The 20,658-nt window shown below is 38.1% G+C and overlaps 1 protein-coding gene across 3 annotated transcripts in view; it reads right to left on the bottom strand.

The window, feature by feature from the left end:
- The window catches only part of LOC145686721 (vesicular glutamate transporter 2-like), a 98,476-nt gene that overhangs the window by 28,368 nt on the left and 49,450 nt on the right, over nt 1-20,658 (bottom strand). For 2 of the 3 annotated variants that reach the window (XM_081760325.1, XM_081760326.1), the window contains exon 3: nt 5,235-5,391. In XM_081760325.1, coding sequence (XP_081616451.1) covers nt 5,235-5,391 — 157 coding nt within the window. Of the gene's footprint in view, nt 1-5,234; nt 5,392-18,023; nt 18,154-20,658 lie in introns of those variants that run through there. The other variant, XM_081760327.1, reaches the window with a different exon arrangement.

Raw genomic sequence — 20,658 nt, 5'->3', positions numbered from 1 at the left:
TTCATATTGTTTCAAGGGCAAGAAAACTCCACAGTAGATATTTGAAGCATAATATTTACTTCCCGATGTTACCCTCCTTCAATAATTCCATAATATCAAGAATAAATTGTTTGATAAATGATTCAAAGTTAATATATTTGGTAATAATATTAGGTTCAATTTACAAAATAAATATTCTGTACACCCTAAATATACTGCATTTATTTTTAGTCAACTCTTTCCATATTTATGTGACGAAAGATTTTTCGAAATGTGTTTGTTTACCGTTAAAACGGAAAGGGTTTCACTTTATGGAAATTGTGTTTTGTTTACGATCAAATAGCCTTCAGTTCTTGACTCTTATTTTAAAGTGTATATGCATACGTAACATTCCTGTTTCATGAATACATGAAAAGAAAGAAATGTAGAAAACGCTTCTCTCTCTCTCATTGTGGTTGTGTAAACTCCAAACAACCGTTGCTATCTGAAGCAGTATTGTACATAAATGTTACAGAAAATGCAGAAGATAATTTTAAGGAATGTCGTTTACCAAAATCTCTTTTTATGTATTTATTCCGTCTGTCCAATAGATATAAAATTTGAAGAACTACTTAATGGATCACCATAAATTGAGGAGTTTGATGCAATAGGGGCGTAAGTCTGAAACATTCAGTTGGAGAAAAACGATGTTGAAAATTTAAGTAGTGTTTTTTCTTACATAAAGCAATGTAATATGCAGCATTTTATTCCGATATTGAATCGAAATGTTACCAGGAGGTTAAACAAGCATGGCAAAAGCCATAAATGCGTTGGATGCAAAAAGGGCGTAAACTCGCTTACGCCTTTATTACATCAAACTCCTCAATTGTTGTCGGCATCTCTAGAGCAGGGCTTCTCAACCTAGGGATCGCGAAGATAAGAGGAAGAGATAAATATAATTAGAATCTAATACCGGAAAATATTTTTTTTAAATATTATTTTGAATTTTGGTCTGATAGGCATATTTTTTTTATTTTTATACATACTGTTAAGAACAACAACAAAAAGTCTTTTAAGCATTTTCAACAAATGCAGAGTTGTTTAAAAATCAATTTAAGTGAAAGAGGTACAATGTGAAACTAATGGGAAGTCCATATTGAAATACCAGAAAAATACAAATGCAACAAAACCTACATATTGAAATACAATTAAAATTGAAAACTAATAAAATACCTGAGCATGTTATGATTTCACTGGTGCGGCAATGTTCGGTCCAATCTTCGTGACGCACATTATAAAATCATTTAAAATACTCAATGACTTTTTTTTAACAACTGTCAAAGTTTTAACCATAATTAGAAATCACTTTTTTTTATCATATGACTCAAAATTAAGAGAGTTATGAAATTTTAAAAGTTTCAAACGGCCTCCATTTTGAAACAGTATGACGGATCGGATTCGATATTTGTAATATATGAATGAACTGACCAAGTTTGGTTTTAATACATTCACTTTTAGGGAAGTTAGTGTATCCACTATATACAAGAAATGAGTTGAGTTGAGTTGATTTTGAGTTTAACGTTCGGTTCAGCAGCGAGGCTATATGAGACGTGGACCTACTGATTAACGTGGAATCCAAACCACATGAGCTCCCGCCGGGAATCGAACCCGGGTCTCCCATACAAGAAATGAATTCTACTATTATAAAAATAAATGGATATCGTGAGATCTCCGAAATAGTATATTAAAAATCCCACACAAGCTTATTACAAACCAGAAATTATAAGGGGTCGTTGGCAAGAGGATGTGATAAAATGGGGGTCGTAATAGGAATTAGATGGGAACCACTGCTCTACAGATTCAAAAGTTCATTGATTCAGATTATCTATCTAGTTAATCTGTAGATATGGGAATCAAAAAATCGGTTCTACATGAATCTCTATGGGAGTAATTGTAGATATTTTATTTACTTGATAGATTCAGAAGCAAGGAGGTAGCAATTGCCCTTCCTCTGGTTTGAGAAACATTTTTTTTAATAAATAAATTGTATATTAATACACTGACAAACAATAAAACTCCTTATATTGGTGGCTAATTCCCCTTCCCCCTCCCTGGAAAAATCTGAAATGACATTACTGAATAGACTACTCGTAGTGTTGTTGAAATTAGCGGGTTAGTATAATGCACAGGATGCAAAATACTAATCTGCCCGTGGAATACAACTGTAAAGTGAAACTTTCTATTTGACCAATGTAAAAACTTACATATTTTCAACTTTCAAATATGTATTGGTTTGACGTAAAATGCCTAGGATTAATAAATTTAGGTTTTTAAAGGGTTTGTTTAGCAAAATTCAAACAAAATCCTTCACGTACTGTACACTACGACGTGCTTCACGTACATTGCTATTTGTTTTCTGTTTGCACTGAAACATAGTAATGTTTGTTTTGTGGCAAGAATTGAAACTCTAACTGTTATAAGAATCCATTGGCCTCCATTTCATGCCTGTTGACGAAAAATGGACGTCTAATGGATAAACAACCAGTTTTTTCTTACAGGTTTTCATTTCCGGGTGTTCTTTCTTTCTCTTGGTCATCCCTAACCTCACAGCTAAGTGGTTACTTGTCACTCGTGTGCAGGCACTTCCTTTAGCTAAAAGTATCCCAGTGAAGCCCCTCATATTTTTATTTTGTCCTACTCAAGGGTGTAGTGGAGTGGAGCCAGATCAATATTCTGGTACAGAATTACGAAATACTTGTTTTATTATTATTATTATTATTATTATTATTATTATTATTATTATTATTATTATTATTATTATTATTATTATTATTATTTCATGGGAGATGGTGTAATAAATGAAAAACGTACTTTTGAATTACAACAGACGTGTTCCAAGTTTTAAATCTTTGTTTAAAGATAAATAGAGAGCTAATTAATTAGGCTACTTGCCTTCGTTTGGCTCGTATCTATTATAAACTGATTGTCATTCCTTCATTGTCTTTTCTTCTGCGAAAGCAGTCATTTATCCCCTTTCCTTATCGGAAAGAAAAAAAGAGTTTTCTTTCATGAAAAACTACCAGTACACACTCTAGGTAGTCTATTTGCAAAGTTGCTATACAATGACAATACTGTTACTATACTGAAAAATTATGCTATGGCTGCTTCTAATTCTCGTATGTATTGTTTTACACTGTATGTATTCATTATACAATATTGTTTTTAAAAAATCATAATTTGATTTTAGTTTTGTGTTTCTGGTCCTCTTATCTTCCATCAAAGGTTTCAGCACAGATGAATTTGGTACTACAACCAGGGCCGTGCCGTGGGGGGTGACGGAGCAACGGTCCCGGGCGCCGAAGCAAGGGGGCGAAAAAATCAGGAGAAAAAGGGGCAAAAGAAAGGAAAAATTACTTGGGATATATGTATGGGGGCGCCGTCGTATACTCTCGCCCCGGGCGCTGATTTTCCACGGCACGGCACTGACTACAACCCTGATCCTATACTCCTCCCGGTTTGCCATTTTCTGGAAGAGAACCTGTACTCAACATTATGCATAATGCCTACATATTATGAGTATATTTATATCAAGTTCACAATGAATTCATAATGGTCAACTTTCCTTGAATAAAATACACAACGGACGTTTTCAAACTTGAAATTATGACCACTGTGTGTTAAATTGATATCCATAGATACAAGGATATTTCCAAAAGTTTCTGGCCTTACTGAAATATTGCCCCACTGGTAATAAGCCACTTATGGGGGGCAGTGGCTCAGTGGTAAAGTGCTCATGTCTAGTGCATGGAGTCACTGGTTATAGCCCAACTCCCAGTAAGTGCGCTTTGTGGTAGACAAAGGCCGTGTTCGTGTGGGTTTTTTTCGGGGTTCTCCCATTTCTTCCCACCTTCATTATTCCACCAATACCATCATCTCATTATTCACCAATACCAAGCGTCTCCTTTAGCCTTGGTTCATAATCGTGGAACGTTAAACCCCAAAAAAGATATAAAAAAAGACTTGCTGCAAATTGAGAAGCTTGCATGTGCATTACGGTTATTTGCTCTTGACAAATGGTATTATTTTCCTCTTCTTCTCTAGCACCAAGCTCCCTTGTGGCTAAGCAGTTAGCGTACGCGTCTTTGGCGTGAGACCCGAGTTCGATTCCCTATCGGAGCTCGTGTAGTTCGGATTCCAAGTTAAGCTATAGCTCCACGTCTCATATAGCCTCGCTGCTGAAAGGAACGCTAAACTCAAAATCAAATCTTTCCTAATATCTTATGTTCTATCACGCGTTCTGTGCTCAGAATGCAATTTCTAATTAGTGCCCTGACAAAATGTGTAGTATTATAGCTATATGTTAGTTATCGCCCAAATGTCTAGGGGTTCGATTTTCTTAATTCACCATCACGTGGCAAAAAATTGGGAACTACCTTAATTAAGAGACATTAAACCTTGGTCTAGGAAACCATAAATAATGGAGAAAGTTGATGTGCTGGCCGTAAATTACCCAATTTAAAGTAAGCCTGCCATACGTCCCGTAAAAAAACGGGACAGTCCCGATTTTGGACCCAAGTGTCCCGCGTCCCCGTCAATTTAGTCGGGATAGGCAATAGTGCCGTATTTTAGTCCCGTCCCATTTCTGCTCTCAATATCAGCAAGATGTAACGTTCAGTGTTTAAGAAAAGAAAATTATATTTCGTACAATATATAAACGAAATTTCATGTACTAATACTTTTTTGTGTGAAAACCCATTATCATTTTTCTTTTTGTAAGAACAACACTTAATTTTCTTGAGTCATTCTAGAATGCGCACTATTGTATCTATGTAGGACATCGTAGATTCGTGATTTTCTTTCGTCTGCTAGATGCTTAAATAACATTATTTGGGTAGCATTTTCAGATTAAAAAAAAAAAAAAAAACATATAAATGAAAAACACTTCAGAAGTATCAAGTTTCCTGAGAACAGTTTGCGCTACAGATTGTTCCTTACTTCTTTGTATCCATTTCAAATAATGATGTGAAAATATTTCCAAAAAATGTATTGCGTTGTAAAGTTCGGTGAGGAGGGGGCAGATCGAAGTTGTCCCATATTCTCATGAAAAAAAAAATATATGGCAGGCTTAATTTAAAGCTGTTTGCCCAGCCATAGAGGATCCTTTGAGGAATACTACAGCATCGACCTTAACTCTGTTTTACTTTATAGCTACCATTTGGCTACCATACGTATTCTAGTTCAACATATTAGTAATTCAATATTAAAGGTCTACTTACATATACTTCCGTGCCATTTTCAATGGTTGTGTAGTTTGTTGTCATTGCAACAATGGCAACGCTCAAGTTGACTCTCAAAGCGTATACATTCCAGAATCCAAGGAAGGCCAGGAAAGCTACGACATAACGACGAGGCGGTGACCAGCAACCTCTTTTCCTGTATGATGCAGATAAAAATTAAATAATAATACTATTTATAATATACAGTTTACTAATTACAAAAAATTCGACTACTTTTACAATGTTTTTTTATCCTTTTTTTGGAAGGGGGGGTGAGATTAGAGTTAGATTTCACTATTTTAACTTTATGAGAACCTATCTTGATTAGTGGTCTGATATGGAAACTTAAATGGAAACTAATATGGAAACTAATATGGAAACTTAATGATAATACAGTATTTTCACATACTTATCTCTCTAGCTTATTGTTTTATCGTAAAGTTGTAGGATGCGATGACTTAGTGGTAGAGTGCTCACCTCTGGTTCTATCCCATCTCCCATCAAGCGAGCTTTGTGCTGGACAAACACCGTGTGTGTGGGTTTTCTCGGAGTTCTCCCTTTTCCTCAACTTTCTTCATTTCATCATTATCATCGTCTCCCTCAGCCTCAATCCCTAATTGTGGGACGTTAGATTTCAAAAAAAGTGTTTTCTATTAACTGCATATCCTATTCTGTTATGCAACCCAAAATGCCCTGGAGTTGGCATGTACATTATAACATCCAGGATATCTTAGTGATTTAGTTTTTAATATTTCACATCCTGAAAACTATGAGCGACTTCAAGAACTGATTGAATGTGAAAACTTTGGGGGTGGAAGGTGGAAGTAATAAAAATAGCAACCGTAAACACAATGTTTAAAACTAATGCTATTTTATAAAGTATGCTAACGAAGAACAAATAATTTTGCTTGGTGGGGTAAAACTGAAGAGATGGCAGTAAAACTGAAACTATTGGACACGTGTTAATGCTTAAGTTAGGTGCCTAATAAGTATGAAAACTTTAGCCCTCAACCTTAAGAAGAGTACGGAACGCTTTTAGTTTTACTGTCATTTTTTTATTCTTTTTTATTACAAAAGATCTTTTAATGTATTTTATAAAGGCATTGTTTTATTATTTTTTAAAAAAACAAAGGCTATAACACTGTCTGAATATTTTCAAGATTTAGAAAGAAATTGTAATGGGGATTTTAAACTGAATAAAGCACAAACAACAACGCTAAATTACGACTATCTTCGAACTGAGTTTACGAGCGCATATTGGTATGTCGTATTCAGACTTGGCAACTGCACGAGATTTATTCAGTCAAGAGAATGGGCGCCCGAAGAAAATTTTCTAGGGGGTTTATCTCCCTAGTTGCTATATTACGTTTTTTTTATTTTTATTATTATTATTATTATTATTATTATTATTATTATTATTATTATTATTTTGTAATAAGAAAATCTTAAGAAATTTAATACATTTTCCATTAATATTTCTTTATTTTAGCTTACCACTCAATTGTGCGTACTTAAATTAAAATATCTGGATGATGCAATAGCAAATACTATAGTCAAAATCAGTAGTTTTGACAACTTTGATATCAAAACATGCCAGGGGGCAGCCCATGGTCAAGAGAATGGTTTTGAAGAAAAATTACATCTTAAATCTATTACAAATTAGGTGTTACGGAGAAAGAATATACTATATACATCTTTATACAGCAAAAGAAGAAACAAGAAAGAAAAAATAAAATGCCTCTTTAGAGCTTCAAATTTGTCATTCGTAGTCCCGCATAATATTGAACAGGTAAATATCAAAGTTGTCAAAACTACTGATTTTGACTATAGTATTTGCTATTGCATCATCCAGATATTTTAATTTAAGTACGCACAATTGAGTGGTAAGCTAAAATAAAGAAATATTAATGGAAAATTCAATAAACTTTTGTTAGAAGAGAGACATGGTGACTCACTGGCTTGTCTCTGATACAATCCAGTTTAATCCCGTTTATACGAGTTCAACATGGACAATATTGTTTTCATGGATTTTCTCAAGAGCTCTCCTGACGCTTTCCACTTTATCATTTCTACCAGCTCTTGTCAATATTTGAACATTAAAATACATGCAACCTCGTATATGGCATTTATATAATCGTTCTGCTGCTGTCATAGATTTTAATTGGTGTTCTTTCGTCAACGATATTAGACTTAGCAAGTGCAGTACATGGTGCTGAAAGCTCAGATGCGGTAATTTTGTAGCGAACGAATTGGTTTCGAGATATCAGCAAATAGCAACTCTTGTGACAAACTCCAACTTGTTATGAGTTGAGGTAAGCTCAACGGTTCATCTGGGATTTAGGATTTAGATTTCTGGGCATCTCAGGCCAATTTAGCCCGTCACATGTTGAGGGATGACGTCCCTTGGCGAGCACACAATCCGGGGAAAGGGAAGGAAGGAAGCGGCCTGGGACCTATAAGTTAGATACCAACCCGGCACTTGCCAGGAAAACCTCATTTAGGGTGGCTGGCCTAAAAAAGTGTTTTACACTTGTTCGACCGTGTACCCCCACCGGGAATCGAACCCGGGTCCGCTCGCACCGAAGGCGAGAGCGTTAGCGACTACACCACGCGGGGCCACTCAACGGTTCATAATCGATGTTACATAAATGAGTTGGTGACCTTGAAAATTTGTGTGTTAGATACATTCAAGGTTCAAGAGGTTCGAATACCGTTCAATCTTGGCTGGTTTAAACTAATTTAGTTACATTAAAGAAATATTATTTTAAGAAGTGTAAATCTGTTATAGATTTGATCACTAAGTAATTAAATACTGTATACAAGGACTGTCCATTTAATTCCCGGACTGATGCTAAAAAAAAATCATAAGTATGCTTTACCATCTATTCGTGCTTATCCCCTTCAAAGTACCTTCCTGCTGCATCTACATACAAATTCCAATGTTGTCGTCATTATTAGAAGCAGTCCTGGAATGCGTAGGAATTGTGTTTTCAGTGTTATCCTGGATGGTGTCAAATTGTATCCCTTTCAGGGTGAGTTTCAGTGTAGGGAACAGGACAAAGTCATACGGAGTTACAATCGACGAGTAGGAAGAATCGTGTCTAAAGCATATTCTTTGGCCAATAAGTCGGACGCAATTACTGAAAAGTGGCGCTTAACATTGCCATGAAGCAGATGAGACTTTCTAGCCATACAGAATGGCGTAACAATTGTACGCAACACAGCTACGTATGTAGACACACTTGCTGACAGTTTGGCCACTTGGAGCAAGTTCATGATGCGACGACCACGGAAATGTTAATATATATATATATATATATATATATATATATATATATATATATATATATATATATATACACCCGAGATCGGCCTTGTTTGACTTTTTTGAATTTTCTGTGGCATTTATTGGGATGACATTACCTTTGTTTCGGGATCGTACACTAAATTCTCTGTGATAATAGGCTATTGGCCAGGAACGTTTGTGGTTGTTTCCTGCAGTTTCTTGTGGGTGGTGACAAGGGCGCCGATTTCTCTGTAAATTTGGGGGGAGGGCATTCAGATGCAGAAGGTATATATATATGAGGATTTTAAGACAAATTGCATTCAAATTATGCAAAATATTGTATATTCACAAATACAATAGGGGGGCCCACATGAGCTTTAGGCGGGGCTCGGGACCCCCTGGATCGGCGCCCTTGGGTGTTGACACTGTCTTTCTGGTCCTGTATGAAAATCTTCGGCACGAGTTCTACACTCCGCATTCCTAGGTCTTCTTGTAAGATTTGGTGAGATAAGGCGATGGAAATGTTTAATTCCCCGCAATGTCAGGAATAGTAAAGAGACGATCGAATCTCTTAAATTCACTAACGTAGGCAATTTTCTCCGCATTCCAACTCACTGACGGGTGACTAAGATGGGACATCCTCACGAACATTCTTCCAGAAATAAACCGTGAAAACGTATAAACCGTTAAAATGTCGTTGCGCGATTCATTGATGTATCACCGAATTTTACTGACAATATTTTATTCCTCTGTGACGGTTTCCAAGTTCAAAACAAAGGGTAACAGATTCGCTGTTCCTTTCAATCGCCCATTTTAAAATCTAATACGCATGACATAACAAACTGCACCTAGTCACATCTAGTGCTCTCAACGGGTCGGCTTGAAGACCGACCCACCCGTGATCCGACCCGATTGACCCGACCCGAGCTGAACCGAATAACCCGACCCAAGCTGACCCGATTGACCCTACCTGACAACCCGACCCGAGCTGATCCGATTGACCCGACCCGAATAACCCTATCCGACAACCCGACCTGAGCCTATCCGAGTGACCCAACCCGACAACTCCACCCGAGATAACCCGAGATGACCCGAGTGACCTGACCTGACCTGACAATCTAATCTGAGAGAACTAGAACCTTACAAAGCTGCCACCAGAAAAAAATATTTGCCAATTCGTATGCATAAACCATTGTTTCAGCTTTTTTATTTGTAGTGTAATTATTCTCTTTCTCCTCCTCAATTTTCTGCCATTAACGACAGGCTAGTTTCCGTGAACTAGGTAAGAAGCTTCCATTTTTGCGATTTCCCGCTAATATCTTCCTCGCAACCCAACATAATGCACCACCCTCCTTATTACAATCTATCAATTGCAACCTTCTTACACACTCTCGCTCTCCTGATATCACCCCCTTTATTACATCTCTCAGAATGCAATCTCGTAGCAAGATCGAAACTTGTGATCCGTCCATTTTTTCACTTCCTTATATCGTCCAATATTGCTCTCGTCTCTTACATTTTTCCAGCATTTCCTTATTCGTTTTCCTCTCTACCCTGCTAACCTTCTCTATTTTCCTCCACATCCAAATTTCCAAGGTTAAAATTTAGGCAATCAACTTCGAAAGTCAAAATAAAATTTGAAGTGCTGAAGACAACATGATTTTCTAGTAAGGAATGTATTTAGAACTTCTTTAAATATTTTTTGCTGTGTAATAAAGTATAAATAAAAATTTCATCGCGTTAACATTCCGAACAGCGTTGGTGTCTGATAGAATCATAAGGAACTAATTGCACCGAAATATCATATTCTGTAGGGAATTACCTTTTAAATTTTTCTTGATTAATTTATCTAGAAGATATTTGCAACGTTATATAAAATCAGCGAGTAATTTAGTGCCGAGAAAGTCAAATCACTACCGCAGTAATAATAATAATAATAATAATAATAATAATAATAATAATAATAATAATAATAATAATAATAATAATAATAATACTGATAATAATATGAAGGTGACGACCAAGAAAGTTCTGTCTCTTTTTATGGAAGTCTGTGTTCAATTGGCCCTCACACCGTGAGTTTAATGCGAATGGAGATAAGGCGAATAGGGATGCATTCGAGTCGAGTCGAGTCGAGATTTGAGCCTGTCTCGACTCGACTCGAGAAAATGTTGTCTCGACTCGTGTCTCGACTCGAAAATATGTTGCTGTCTCGACTCGTGTCTCGACTCGACAGTCTCTGTCTCGACTCGACTCGAATTCGAGTCGAGACGTCTCGAAATTCGAGTCGAGACAAAATATACGAGTTAAAATATACACACACATCAGCCAGACCGTTATGACTACCTACCTAATTGTTAGTATATCCACCTTTTGGCATGAATAACAACGGCAGCGCGTCTTGGCATGGTCGCAATGTTCCTCGGTGGGTCGCTGGTGAGAGTTGGCACCACATATGCACACACAGGTAATCTAATTCCCGTAAATTCCGGGGAGGGGGTGATGCACTCTCACGTCACGTTCAATCACATCCCAGATGTGATCGATTGGGTTCAGATCCGGAAAGTGTGGGGGCCAGCACATCACTTGGAACTCGCTCCTGTGTTCCTCGAACCACTCCATCACACTCCTGGCCTTGCGACATGGTGCATTATCTTGTCGAAAAATGCCACTACCGATGGGAAACATGGCCGTCATGAAGGGGTGTACGTAGTCTGCAAGCAGCGTGCGATACCTCGGCCGTCATGGTGCCTTGCTCAAGCTCCACTAGACGCATGGATGCTCACCTGAATGTTCCCCAGATAATAATTAAGCCGCAGCCAGTTTGTCTCCGTCCCGCAGTACAGATGTCAAGGAGCTGTTCCCTATGAACACTACGTATTCGCACCCTCACATCGTCATGATGAAGAAGATATCGGGATTCATCAGACAATGCAACGCTCTGCCATTGTGCCAAGGTCTAGTGGCGATGGTCACGTGTTCATTTTAGTTATAGTTGCCGATGTCGTGGTGTTAACATTCGCCATCGTTAGGAGTGTGTGTTCAGACTAGTATTGTGAAGGCCTGTGAAAAAAACGGAAATTTTGGGTTAAAAAACAGTGTTTTTACTATTTCTCCGCGCTGGGGAAAAAACGGAAAGTTTGGGTATTATCAGAATCATCATTTAATCACAGAATCATTTTAGTTAATATGTTAAATCAAACATATATTTCATAGAGATATTTTGATTGTTCTATGTAAAATTCCGGAAATTTTGAAACCATTAGAAAAAATCGTTTGTTCGGAAATATTGGCAAAAACAGGAAAATGTAGTTTAAAAACTATTTGTTAGCCTGAAGCTAGTAATCTTACTTGCTGTAACATGTCTGCAACATATACAGTGGGAAGTCGAAAATCCGAACTAATTGGGACCACAGGTATTCGGATTTTCAAATTGTTCAGATTTTCGAAAATGACCAAGAAAATGCCATTTAGGCTTACATACTGTACGGTATGTTCTTCTATCGATACAGTGGTTATTCAGTACATACAGTAATTACAATACCGTACGTAAGGCTACTTACATTTAATGTTTCTGAAGAACTTGCTTGTACTCTAAATAACACTGTTCTTGTAAGTCACACTTAAAACTTATAGGCCTAAGAAAAAATAAAAATAAAAATACATGACAAACAATTACATATAAATGAACTTTTGTAAAAACATTGACTTCACATAACGTCGATGGACACGCTATTGTTTGTTTATCGCTAGCGTTAAGACAAAATGTAAAAAGCTTCTAGGGACCGCATTCGGATTTTTGACGTTAGGATTATCGACGTCCTACTGTATATACAATGTATTTCGCTAACGGAAAAATACTTAAAGCATTAGGTTTTAATTCTACTTTACACACATATACCGCACAAGTGAGTAAATTTGAGCAGCGAGAAATATATTAAGTGAAACTTCCGTTAGTTATTATTACAGACTAGCAGAATATCCATTCTTCGCACGGGGAGAATACGTTTCATTTTGGACACAAAGGGCACCAAAACTGTCACTAATGAACTTGTGGAGCCCCAAAACTATGAATTTGACATTAATATCGATAATTTTCAATTATCTTTACATGTCATCATCCTCCTTAGAGTACTAATAGGGCTGAATTTGTGGATTTAAACGGCATCTTCTGCTCATCTCAGCGAGTATGGATTCGAGGCCATTTTCGATCATGTATATATATATATATATATATATATATATATATATATATACAGAGGCGGATCCAAGGGGGCTATAGCCCCCCCCCTTGACACTCAAGTATACACTGCATAAAATGGTCTTCAATCCTGCTTTACATTGGATAAAACTGCAAAATATGGTTTAGTCCCTCCCTTGATCATATCCTGAATCCGCCACTATATATATATATATATATATATATATATATATATATATATATATATATATATATATATATATATATACTGCATATAATGCTAAAAAAATTAGGGGTTCAGCTGAAATATCACACAAGACCTTAAGATAGTGTATGAATAAGCTTGTGTTTGACTCATATATATCATACAAGAAGGAATGCTTTAAGATACACTAGAAAAATGGGGCATATACTGGTGTTGGGGCACGGAAAACCTTGTTCACATGGCTCATGACACAAGACGGTTATGTGTGCACCTCTCGAACTGCCCATAAACAGGCAAAGCAACAACACTGATTGTTCCTTAATATGTCATATGATCACTTCGAATAGCCAACAGAGCCTCGCACCTGCGTGGCATGGATTCAATCAGATTATCGATGAGTTCTTGGGGGATGTTGTGCCACTCATCCAGAAGAGCGACTTCCAGCTCTGGAATGGTTGTTGGATTTACTGGCCTAGCGGCAATTCGTCTGCCAAGCATATCCCAGACATGCTCAACTGGAACGAGATCCGGAGAGCATGCTAGCCGCTTCATCCGAGCGATACCCTCAGCATCTCATCCACTAACCGACCTCTGTGAGGACGAGTATTGTCATTCATAAAAAGGAACGAATCACCAATGGCACCAGCATAAGGAAGAACAAGAGTTTTCATGATCTCATCCCTATATCTGAGAGCCGTCAAAGAGCCATTTCGGATGATGTGGAGCTCAGTACGCTCACCAATGCTGATTCCTGCCTACACCATCAGTCCACCACTATGATATTGGGATCTTTCTCGCACAAACATGGGTTGTGTCGTGTTCCACACTCTCTCCAGATGAAAACACGTCGATTATTAGGCTCTACACTGAATCGAGACTCGTCAGAGAACAAAACATTGCCCCATTCATTGCGTCCCCACCCACGATGTTCCTCCGCCTACGCTCTTCGATCAACACGGTGTCGTGCAGTTAATGGGACACACACCATAGGCCTATGTGCGTAGATACCACCTTCTCGAAGGCGATTGCGGACCGTTTGAGTAGATATTATGCGTCCTGTTGTTGTTCGGAAGGCTCGCGGTAGCAGAGTTGTATTCTGGTTTCGACGGGCTGTTAACAACAGATAACGATCGTCTCTGGCTTTAGTTGCTAGTGGACGGCCTTGTCCTTGTCTTCTTCGAACACTTCCAGTTGTTTGAAATCGATTCCACAATCGGGAAATCACACTTTGTGCCACTCCTATGGCATGTGCCACCTCCCGCCATGACTGACCAGCTTGCAACCTCATTAGGGCCGCGGTGGCTCAGTGGTAGAGCGTTCATGTCTGGTGCTTGGGGTCCCTGGTTCGATCCCAGCCCCTGCCAAGTGAACTTTGTGGTGTACAAACACCGTGTGCGTGGGTTTTCTCGGGGTTGTCCCGTTTCCTCCCGCTTTCTTCATTCCACCCTTTCACTCATCTCTCATCATCACCGTCTCCTTTAGCCTAACCGGCATAACCGTGGGACGTAGAAACTTAAAGATTTTTCCCGGTCCGCATACAATTATAGCTGAATTTGCATATCATCGCTAATGGAATTGTCACCATTGATTTCAGCGACTGCGAAAACTATGAATTCGACAGTAATATCGGCCATTTTCTATCACTTTTACATGTCCCTGTAAGCGCCCCCTGAGACGACCTGGTCCGAATTTAAAAAAAAAAAAGAAGATTCGTCTTGATCTGGGGCCTGGGCCAGGGTACCCCTGACTAAAATTTGGTAACTCTCGGTCCACTCGTCTGGTCCCCAGGCCGCATACAGACAGACAAACACAAACAAACTATTTATTTTATATATATTAGACTAGACAGATTCTTGCAAATTATGCCAGATTTTCATATTATCTTTCCGAACTAATTTTAAAGAACCGCTCCTACTTATCTTTATATATATACGCAGTATCTCTATATTTATATCTATCTATATCTACATATTATATAACAAACGTAGGAATTACACCATCAATAACGCTCCTGGAGGACCCCTTTCTAAAAAAAAAATGCTGGGGTAACACTTGTAGAAACTTCATTTTTCGTGGCAGACGATTACCGAGACCTGGTGAACAAAAAAAAAAAAAAAAAAAAAAAATAGCGATCGAATTAAAAAAAAAATAGTTCTCCATAATAGTATTCACTGAGAATATTGTTATAAAATTTAAATTTTATGGGTAAATCAGTAGACTTTGAATACATCCACATCGTATCCACTAAGTTGCGAAATTGTGTACCTCCAGACATGGGCGACCGAAGAAAATTTTGTAGGGGGGCATCTTCAATGTTTGCTATATTAGTCTGGCCTTTAATGTGCATGATTTGTTATACTGTATTACGTGCACATTTTCGTGAGCCAGGGAGGTTCATTCTTATCAAACACGGAGATTATGAAGGAGCAGATCTACTGCACAAAATATAATAAAAACATCTCTTTCGGATTTCTATCATCCCGCAGTCCAACCCCGAGACGGAAACATAAGAGATAGGCTTTTTGTTTTTAAACAAGATAACGTGCCTAGCGAATGCTTTAAATTGTGAAGATTATATTAGTGAAAATTAAACGAATATAATTTTACAACTTAATATACATATCACTAAATGTTGAGCTCCCCGTTGCTAAGTGGTTAGCGTATGCGCCTTTCTCGAACGAGGTTTGATTCATGGTAGGAGCTCATGTGTTTCAAATCCGACTTTAAACTGTACGTTCACGTCTTGTAGAGCTTTGCTCCTGAAAACGACGCTAAACTATAATCTAATTTAATATTACTAAATATTAAAAAATAATTACTTACCAAGGTGACGTCAATTTGGCAGTCATCAAATCCATTTTATACTTTCACTTAATCCAGTGGATATTAATATAACAATTACAAGACACACGTCATCATCTTCTCATGTATCTGCATTATTTGATTCATCCATAGATTTGTTATTTGTACGCATCATTCATTTTTGCATTTTCGGTAGGGTTTATTCATTTAAAGGGTTTATTCATTTCTTCATTTAAAGAGTCGGTTCTCTGTAGTAGTATGGGCTGCACTTTGCCTCACTTTTTGGCCCCTGGGTCCCTGCCTCAGGACCCATGGTCCCTGGCCCAGGGTCAATGACCTAGGGGTACCTAGGACCACCCCCTAAAATTTGGCAGGGGTACATAGGACCACCCCCCAGGACCCATGGTCCCTGGCCCGTGTCAATGACCTAGGGGTACTTAGGACCACCCCTCTAGATTTTGGCAGGGGTACATAGGACCACCCCTTAAATTTTGGAAATTGCCAAATCTAAAAATTGGGTGTGGTAGCCTAGGACCACAGTATGTACCTCTATCAGTATTGGGTGTCTATGTCGTTCCCTTTTATGAGTAAAAAATTGCCAAAAATTCAAATTTCGGGGGTTTTTGACCTAATTTATCCCCTTTGATGAGGTATTATTATCCTATATGGTTATATGGGCATATACAGGGATTCATTCCCTTTTATAAGACATGGGTATATTAATGCACCCCTTGAAATTTTTGGGAGGTGTACCTTGGCCCACCCCTTCAATTTTTGGAAATTGCCCAATTTAAACATTGGGTATTATAGTACAGGACCCTAATATGTATTATGATAAATTTGGGTGGTCCACCTCGTTCCCTTCTAGGGGTACAAAATTGCCAAAATATAAACGTAAGCAATACGTAGTACCACGTGTTTGGTTTTTGGTCGATTTTATCCCCTTTGATGAGGTTATTATCCTATATATATAGTTATATGGTCATGTATAGGGGTCCATTACCTTTCATAAGATATGGGTATATTTGTGCACTCCTTTAAAAATTTGGGAGGGGTACTTTTGGCCCACCCCTTAAATTTTGGAAATTGCTCATTTTATATATTTGGTATTATAGTACGGGACCCTAACATGTATTATAATAAATTTGGGTGGTCCACTTCGTTCCCTTTTAGGGGTACAAAATTGCCAAATTTTAGTACAACCACGTGTTTGGTTTTTGGTTATTTTATTCCCTTGGATGAGGTCCTATTACCTTATATGGGTGTATACAGGTGTTTATTTTCCTATTGTAAGACGTAGGTACATTTGTGCACCCCGGCAGGAGTGCCTTGGCCCACCCCTTAAATTTTTTGGAAATTGCCCAATTTAAACATTTGGTATAATAGTATAGAACCCTAATATAGATCACTATAAATTTTTCGGTGGTCTATCTCGTTTCCCTTTTAGGGTACAAAATTGCCAAAATATAAACGTAAGCATTACGTTGTACCACGTGTTTGGGTTTTTTTTTTGACCTAATTCATTTCCTTGGATGAGATCCTATTACCTTATATGGTTGGGGGGCGCGGTGGCTCAGTGGTAGAGCGTTCACCTTTGGTGCTTGGGGTCCCGGGTTCGATCCCAGCCCCCGCCAAGTGAACTTTGTGGTGGACAAACACCGTGCTCGTGGGTTTTCTCGGGGTTTTCCCGTTTCCTCCCACTTTCTTCATTCCACCATTTTCATTCATCTCTCATTATCACCGTCTCCTTTAGCCTCACCGGCATAACCGTGGGACGTAAAACTTAAAGATTTCATTTTTTTACCTTATATGGTTATATGGCCATGTATAGGAGTCCATTCCCTATTATGAAACATAAGTACATATGTGCACCCCCTTGCGTACCTTGGCCCGCCCCTTAAGTTTTAGAAATTGCCAAATCTAAACATTTGGTATCATAGTACTGGACCCTAATATATATTACTACAAAATTTGGGTGGTCCACCTCGTTCCCTTTTAGGGGGCATTTTGTTCCGCTTTAGGAGTGAACCTTGCAATCGTCCCGAGTTTGATTCTTGGAAATGTTGAATTTAACGTCCCCGCGAAAACGGTGAGAGATGATAGGACGAAACATGAACTTACTTGACTGAGGATTGAAGCAGTGACCTCATACACTAGAGACAAGCGCTGAGTCATCGTACACGTGTGTTGATTACTATGCAATAGTCCCGAGTTTGATTCTTGGTGCTAGTTTCAGGAAATGTTAACGTCCCACTTGAAACGATGATGAGAAATGAGAAAACATCATAAACTTACTTGCTTGCGGATTGAAGCAGAGAACTCACACATCAGAAAAAGAAAAAAACGCTGAGCCACCGTACTCCATTCAGTGCGAGCAGTTTTGCGTATGAAAAGAACATGAACAGATTATGTTACATTACTACACATTTCTGCTTGTTGTTACGCATAGAAGCTTGTTATTGTGAAATTGCAGAATCTGCTTTTACTACATCAGCATTTTTTCTCAGCTGACGGACTTTTAAAGCTCAACTTTACATTTATGTCAAAGACAGTTTCGTAACATATCGATGAGTGTTACATTTTTTCAATCAAGTTTAAGGAAAATGAATCACATTTTAGATGTGGTAATTTGAATGTCGTAAGAAACTAACGAGTCAACGGTATGATGTCATGATCAAAAAATTGCGATACTAGATGTCGTAACGATTGATGTGTAAGGGGAAAAACGTGAATAATGTCACAACCAATCAGATTGCTTCTTACATCCCGTTTCGGCTCATGATGAAAGCTGTGTTTTCATTGGTTCTCCGTGATGTCATTGATTCATTTTCCTCGTTTCTGATTGGCTGATAGTGTTGTCACTTTATAGTTGAACCGTTTCAGATCTAAATAAATTTCTTAATTTCATTTTTGAAGTCCTACTTCCACGAAGATCGTGAATGAACGTAGGTGTACCTCTAGTGACAGCGTGACTTTACTCCGTTCCTTGAATTTGAGGTAAGTATCGACTGCGTTTTCTTAACATCAATGGAGTGTTTTTTGCATGAGGATAACATTGTTATCATTGTTTTATTTTAGCATGAATTATTTAGCAAATGGAAGAATAACTTGACCGGGGATCGAATTAGGAATCCCACACATTAGAAGTAAGCACAAGAAATTTGTTGATTTTGGTTTAGCGTCCCTTCAGTAATGGGGTGCTAGGAATACAGCTTAATGTTGAATCTGAGCGCATACTGGGTGTTGAACCCGGGCCACATCCCACACATTAGAAGTAAGCACGAGAAATTTGTTGATTTTGGTTTTAGCGTCCCTTCAGTAGTGGGGGGCTAGGAATACAGCTTAATGTTGAATCTGATCGCATACTGGGTGTTGAACCCGGGCCAGAGGTGCGTAACGCTAACCACTTAGCTCAGTTTCTGATAGTAAACAAAGAAACTACGCACGAATTTGTTCCCTACAACGTGAGACGTGGACCTACAGTTTAATGTGGGATCTGATCTCCCGCCGAGTCTTTCTTGCCTTAGCTCGAGAAAAGCAAGCGCATGAGATTTTGTTTTCGTTTCATGTTCGTCATACGTTTTAAAGTTTAGTGTCAGAGGAAAAATGCTTACTACAATGATTCTTTCAGCACAGTTAGAAAAACAATTTCATTCATTCTTTTTATCACTACAGAAACTTAGGTCATTTACATGTTGATGTTGGTCCGGGTTTGACGACAATAAAACGTTTCAGTAGTAGAACTATTTGAGATATGATCATTCTTTTAGGATTGATCGTGTAGTCATTTTGATAACGTAGTGATCTCTGAATTCAATTTTAATTCGTGCTTTTTTCTCGTTTTAGATATTTGTTTTTTTTTGCCTATTCCTTTTTGCTTACCTTACCTTTTTCCCTATTTGAATATGGCTACTTCTGGCTTTACTGTCTTGCGAGAAATCAATAGACATTATCGGCGTTTTAATCTTGAAGGACGAATGCTGGAAATTCAAATTAATGCTCCGACCAGTGGCACCGATATTGTGGAGTGGGTTCAGGCCTCCTTTCAACAGATGTTGGATTATTTATTGGAAAACGTCGACGAATCATCGATGGTTGGATTGTCGATTTTATCCCACGATGAGAAGAACAAGCCATTTTATTTATCTTTCCGGCATGCAAGTAATTTGACACTGGAGACTTTATGGGCATCCTTTGATCGCATCCTTCAAAGTAACGATAGTTTTCTCATGAACGAACCGTTCATTGTCCATTTTCATCATGTGGATGTGCCCCGTGGATTTGGGAGAATGCGTCGAGGTCTTTTATCAAACGACGAATTATTAAAGTGCAAGAAAGGCATTTTACGTGTAAAAAACACCGACAAGAAATGTTTAGCGTATGCGATTGTGATTGCTATTGGCCTAAAGAAATATAAGGATACAAATAAGAAACTGTACAGACAATATCACAACCAGAGAAAGTGTGTTGTTCTCCCTGACGTACATGAACTTTTGTCCAGATCATCAGTGAATTTAGAGCATGGGGGATCCGTGGAAGAATTACGACAATTGCAACGCTACTTAACCGATTATAAACTTACCGTATACACCAGCTTTTCCGGAGAAGATATTCTGTATGAAGGACCGGGTGGCGAAGACAAGATTCCAATCAATTTAATGTGCATCAATTCACATTATGACATCATCACGTCATTAACAGCCGTTTTCTCTACTGTGTATTATTGTGTAGCATGCCACAAAAAATATGATCATCTTAATAGACACGTTAAGAACTGTTCGGCCATGTGTGAGAAATGTTTGCAGAAACCGCCATGCAGTAAGATCAATACGGAGAAGCAGTGCCTAGAATGCAATCGTGAATTTTATGGTGAAACATGTTATACAAATCATCTGACTGTACCATATCATAAGGGCCAACCAATATGCAA

The sequence above is a fragment of the Thermobia domestica genome, chromosome 5 (genome assembly GCF_964235325.1).
Source record: "Thermobia domestica chromosome 5, izTheDome1.hap1.1, whole genome shotgun sequence".
Taxonomy (NCBI): domain Eukaryota; kingdom Metazoa; phylum Arthropoda; class Insecta; order Zygentoma; family Lepismatidae; genus Thermobia; species Thermobia domestica.
The sequence above is the reverse complement of the archived record's forward strand: the minus strand, read 5'-3'. Positions and strand labels throughout refer to the sequence as shown.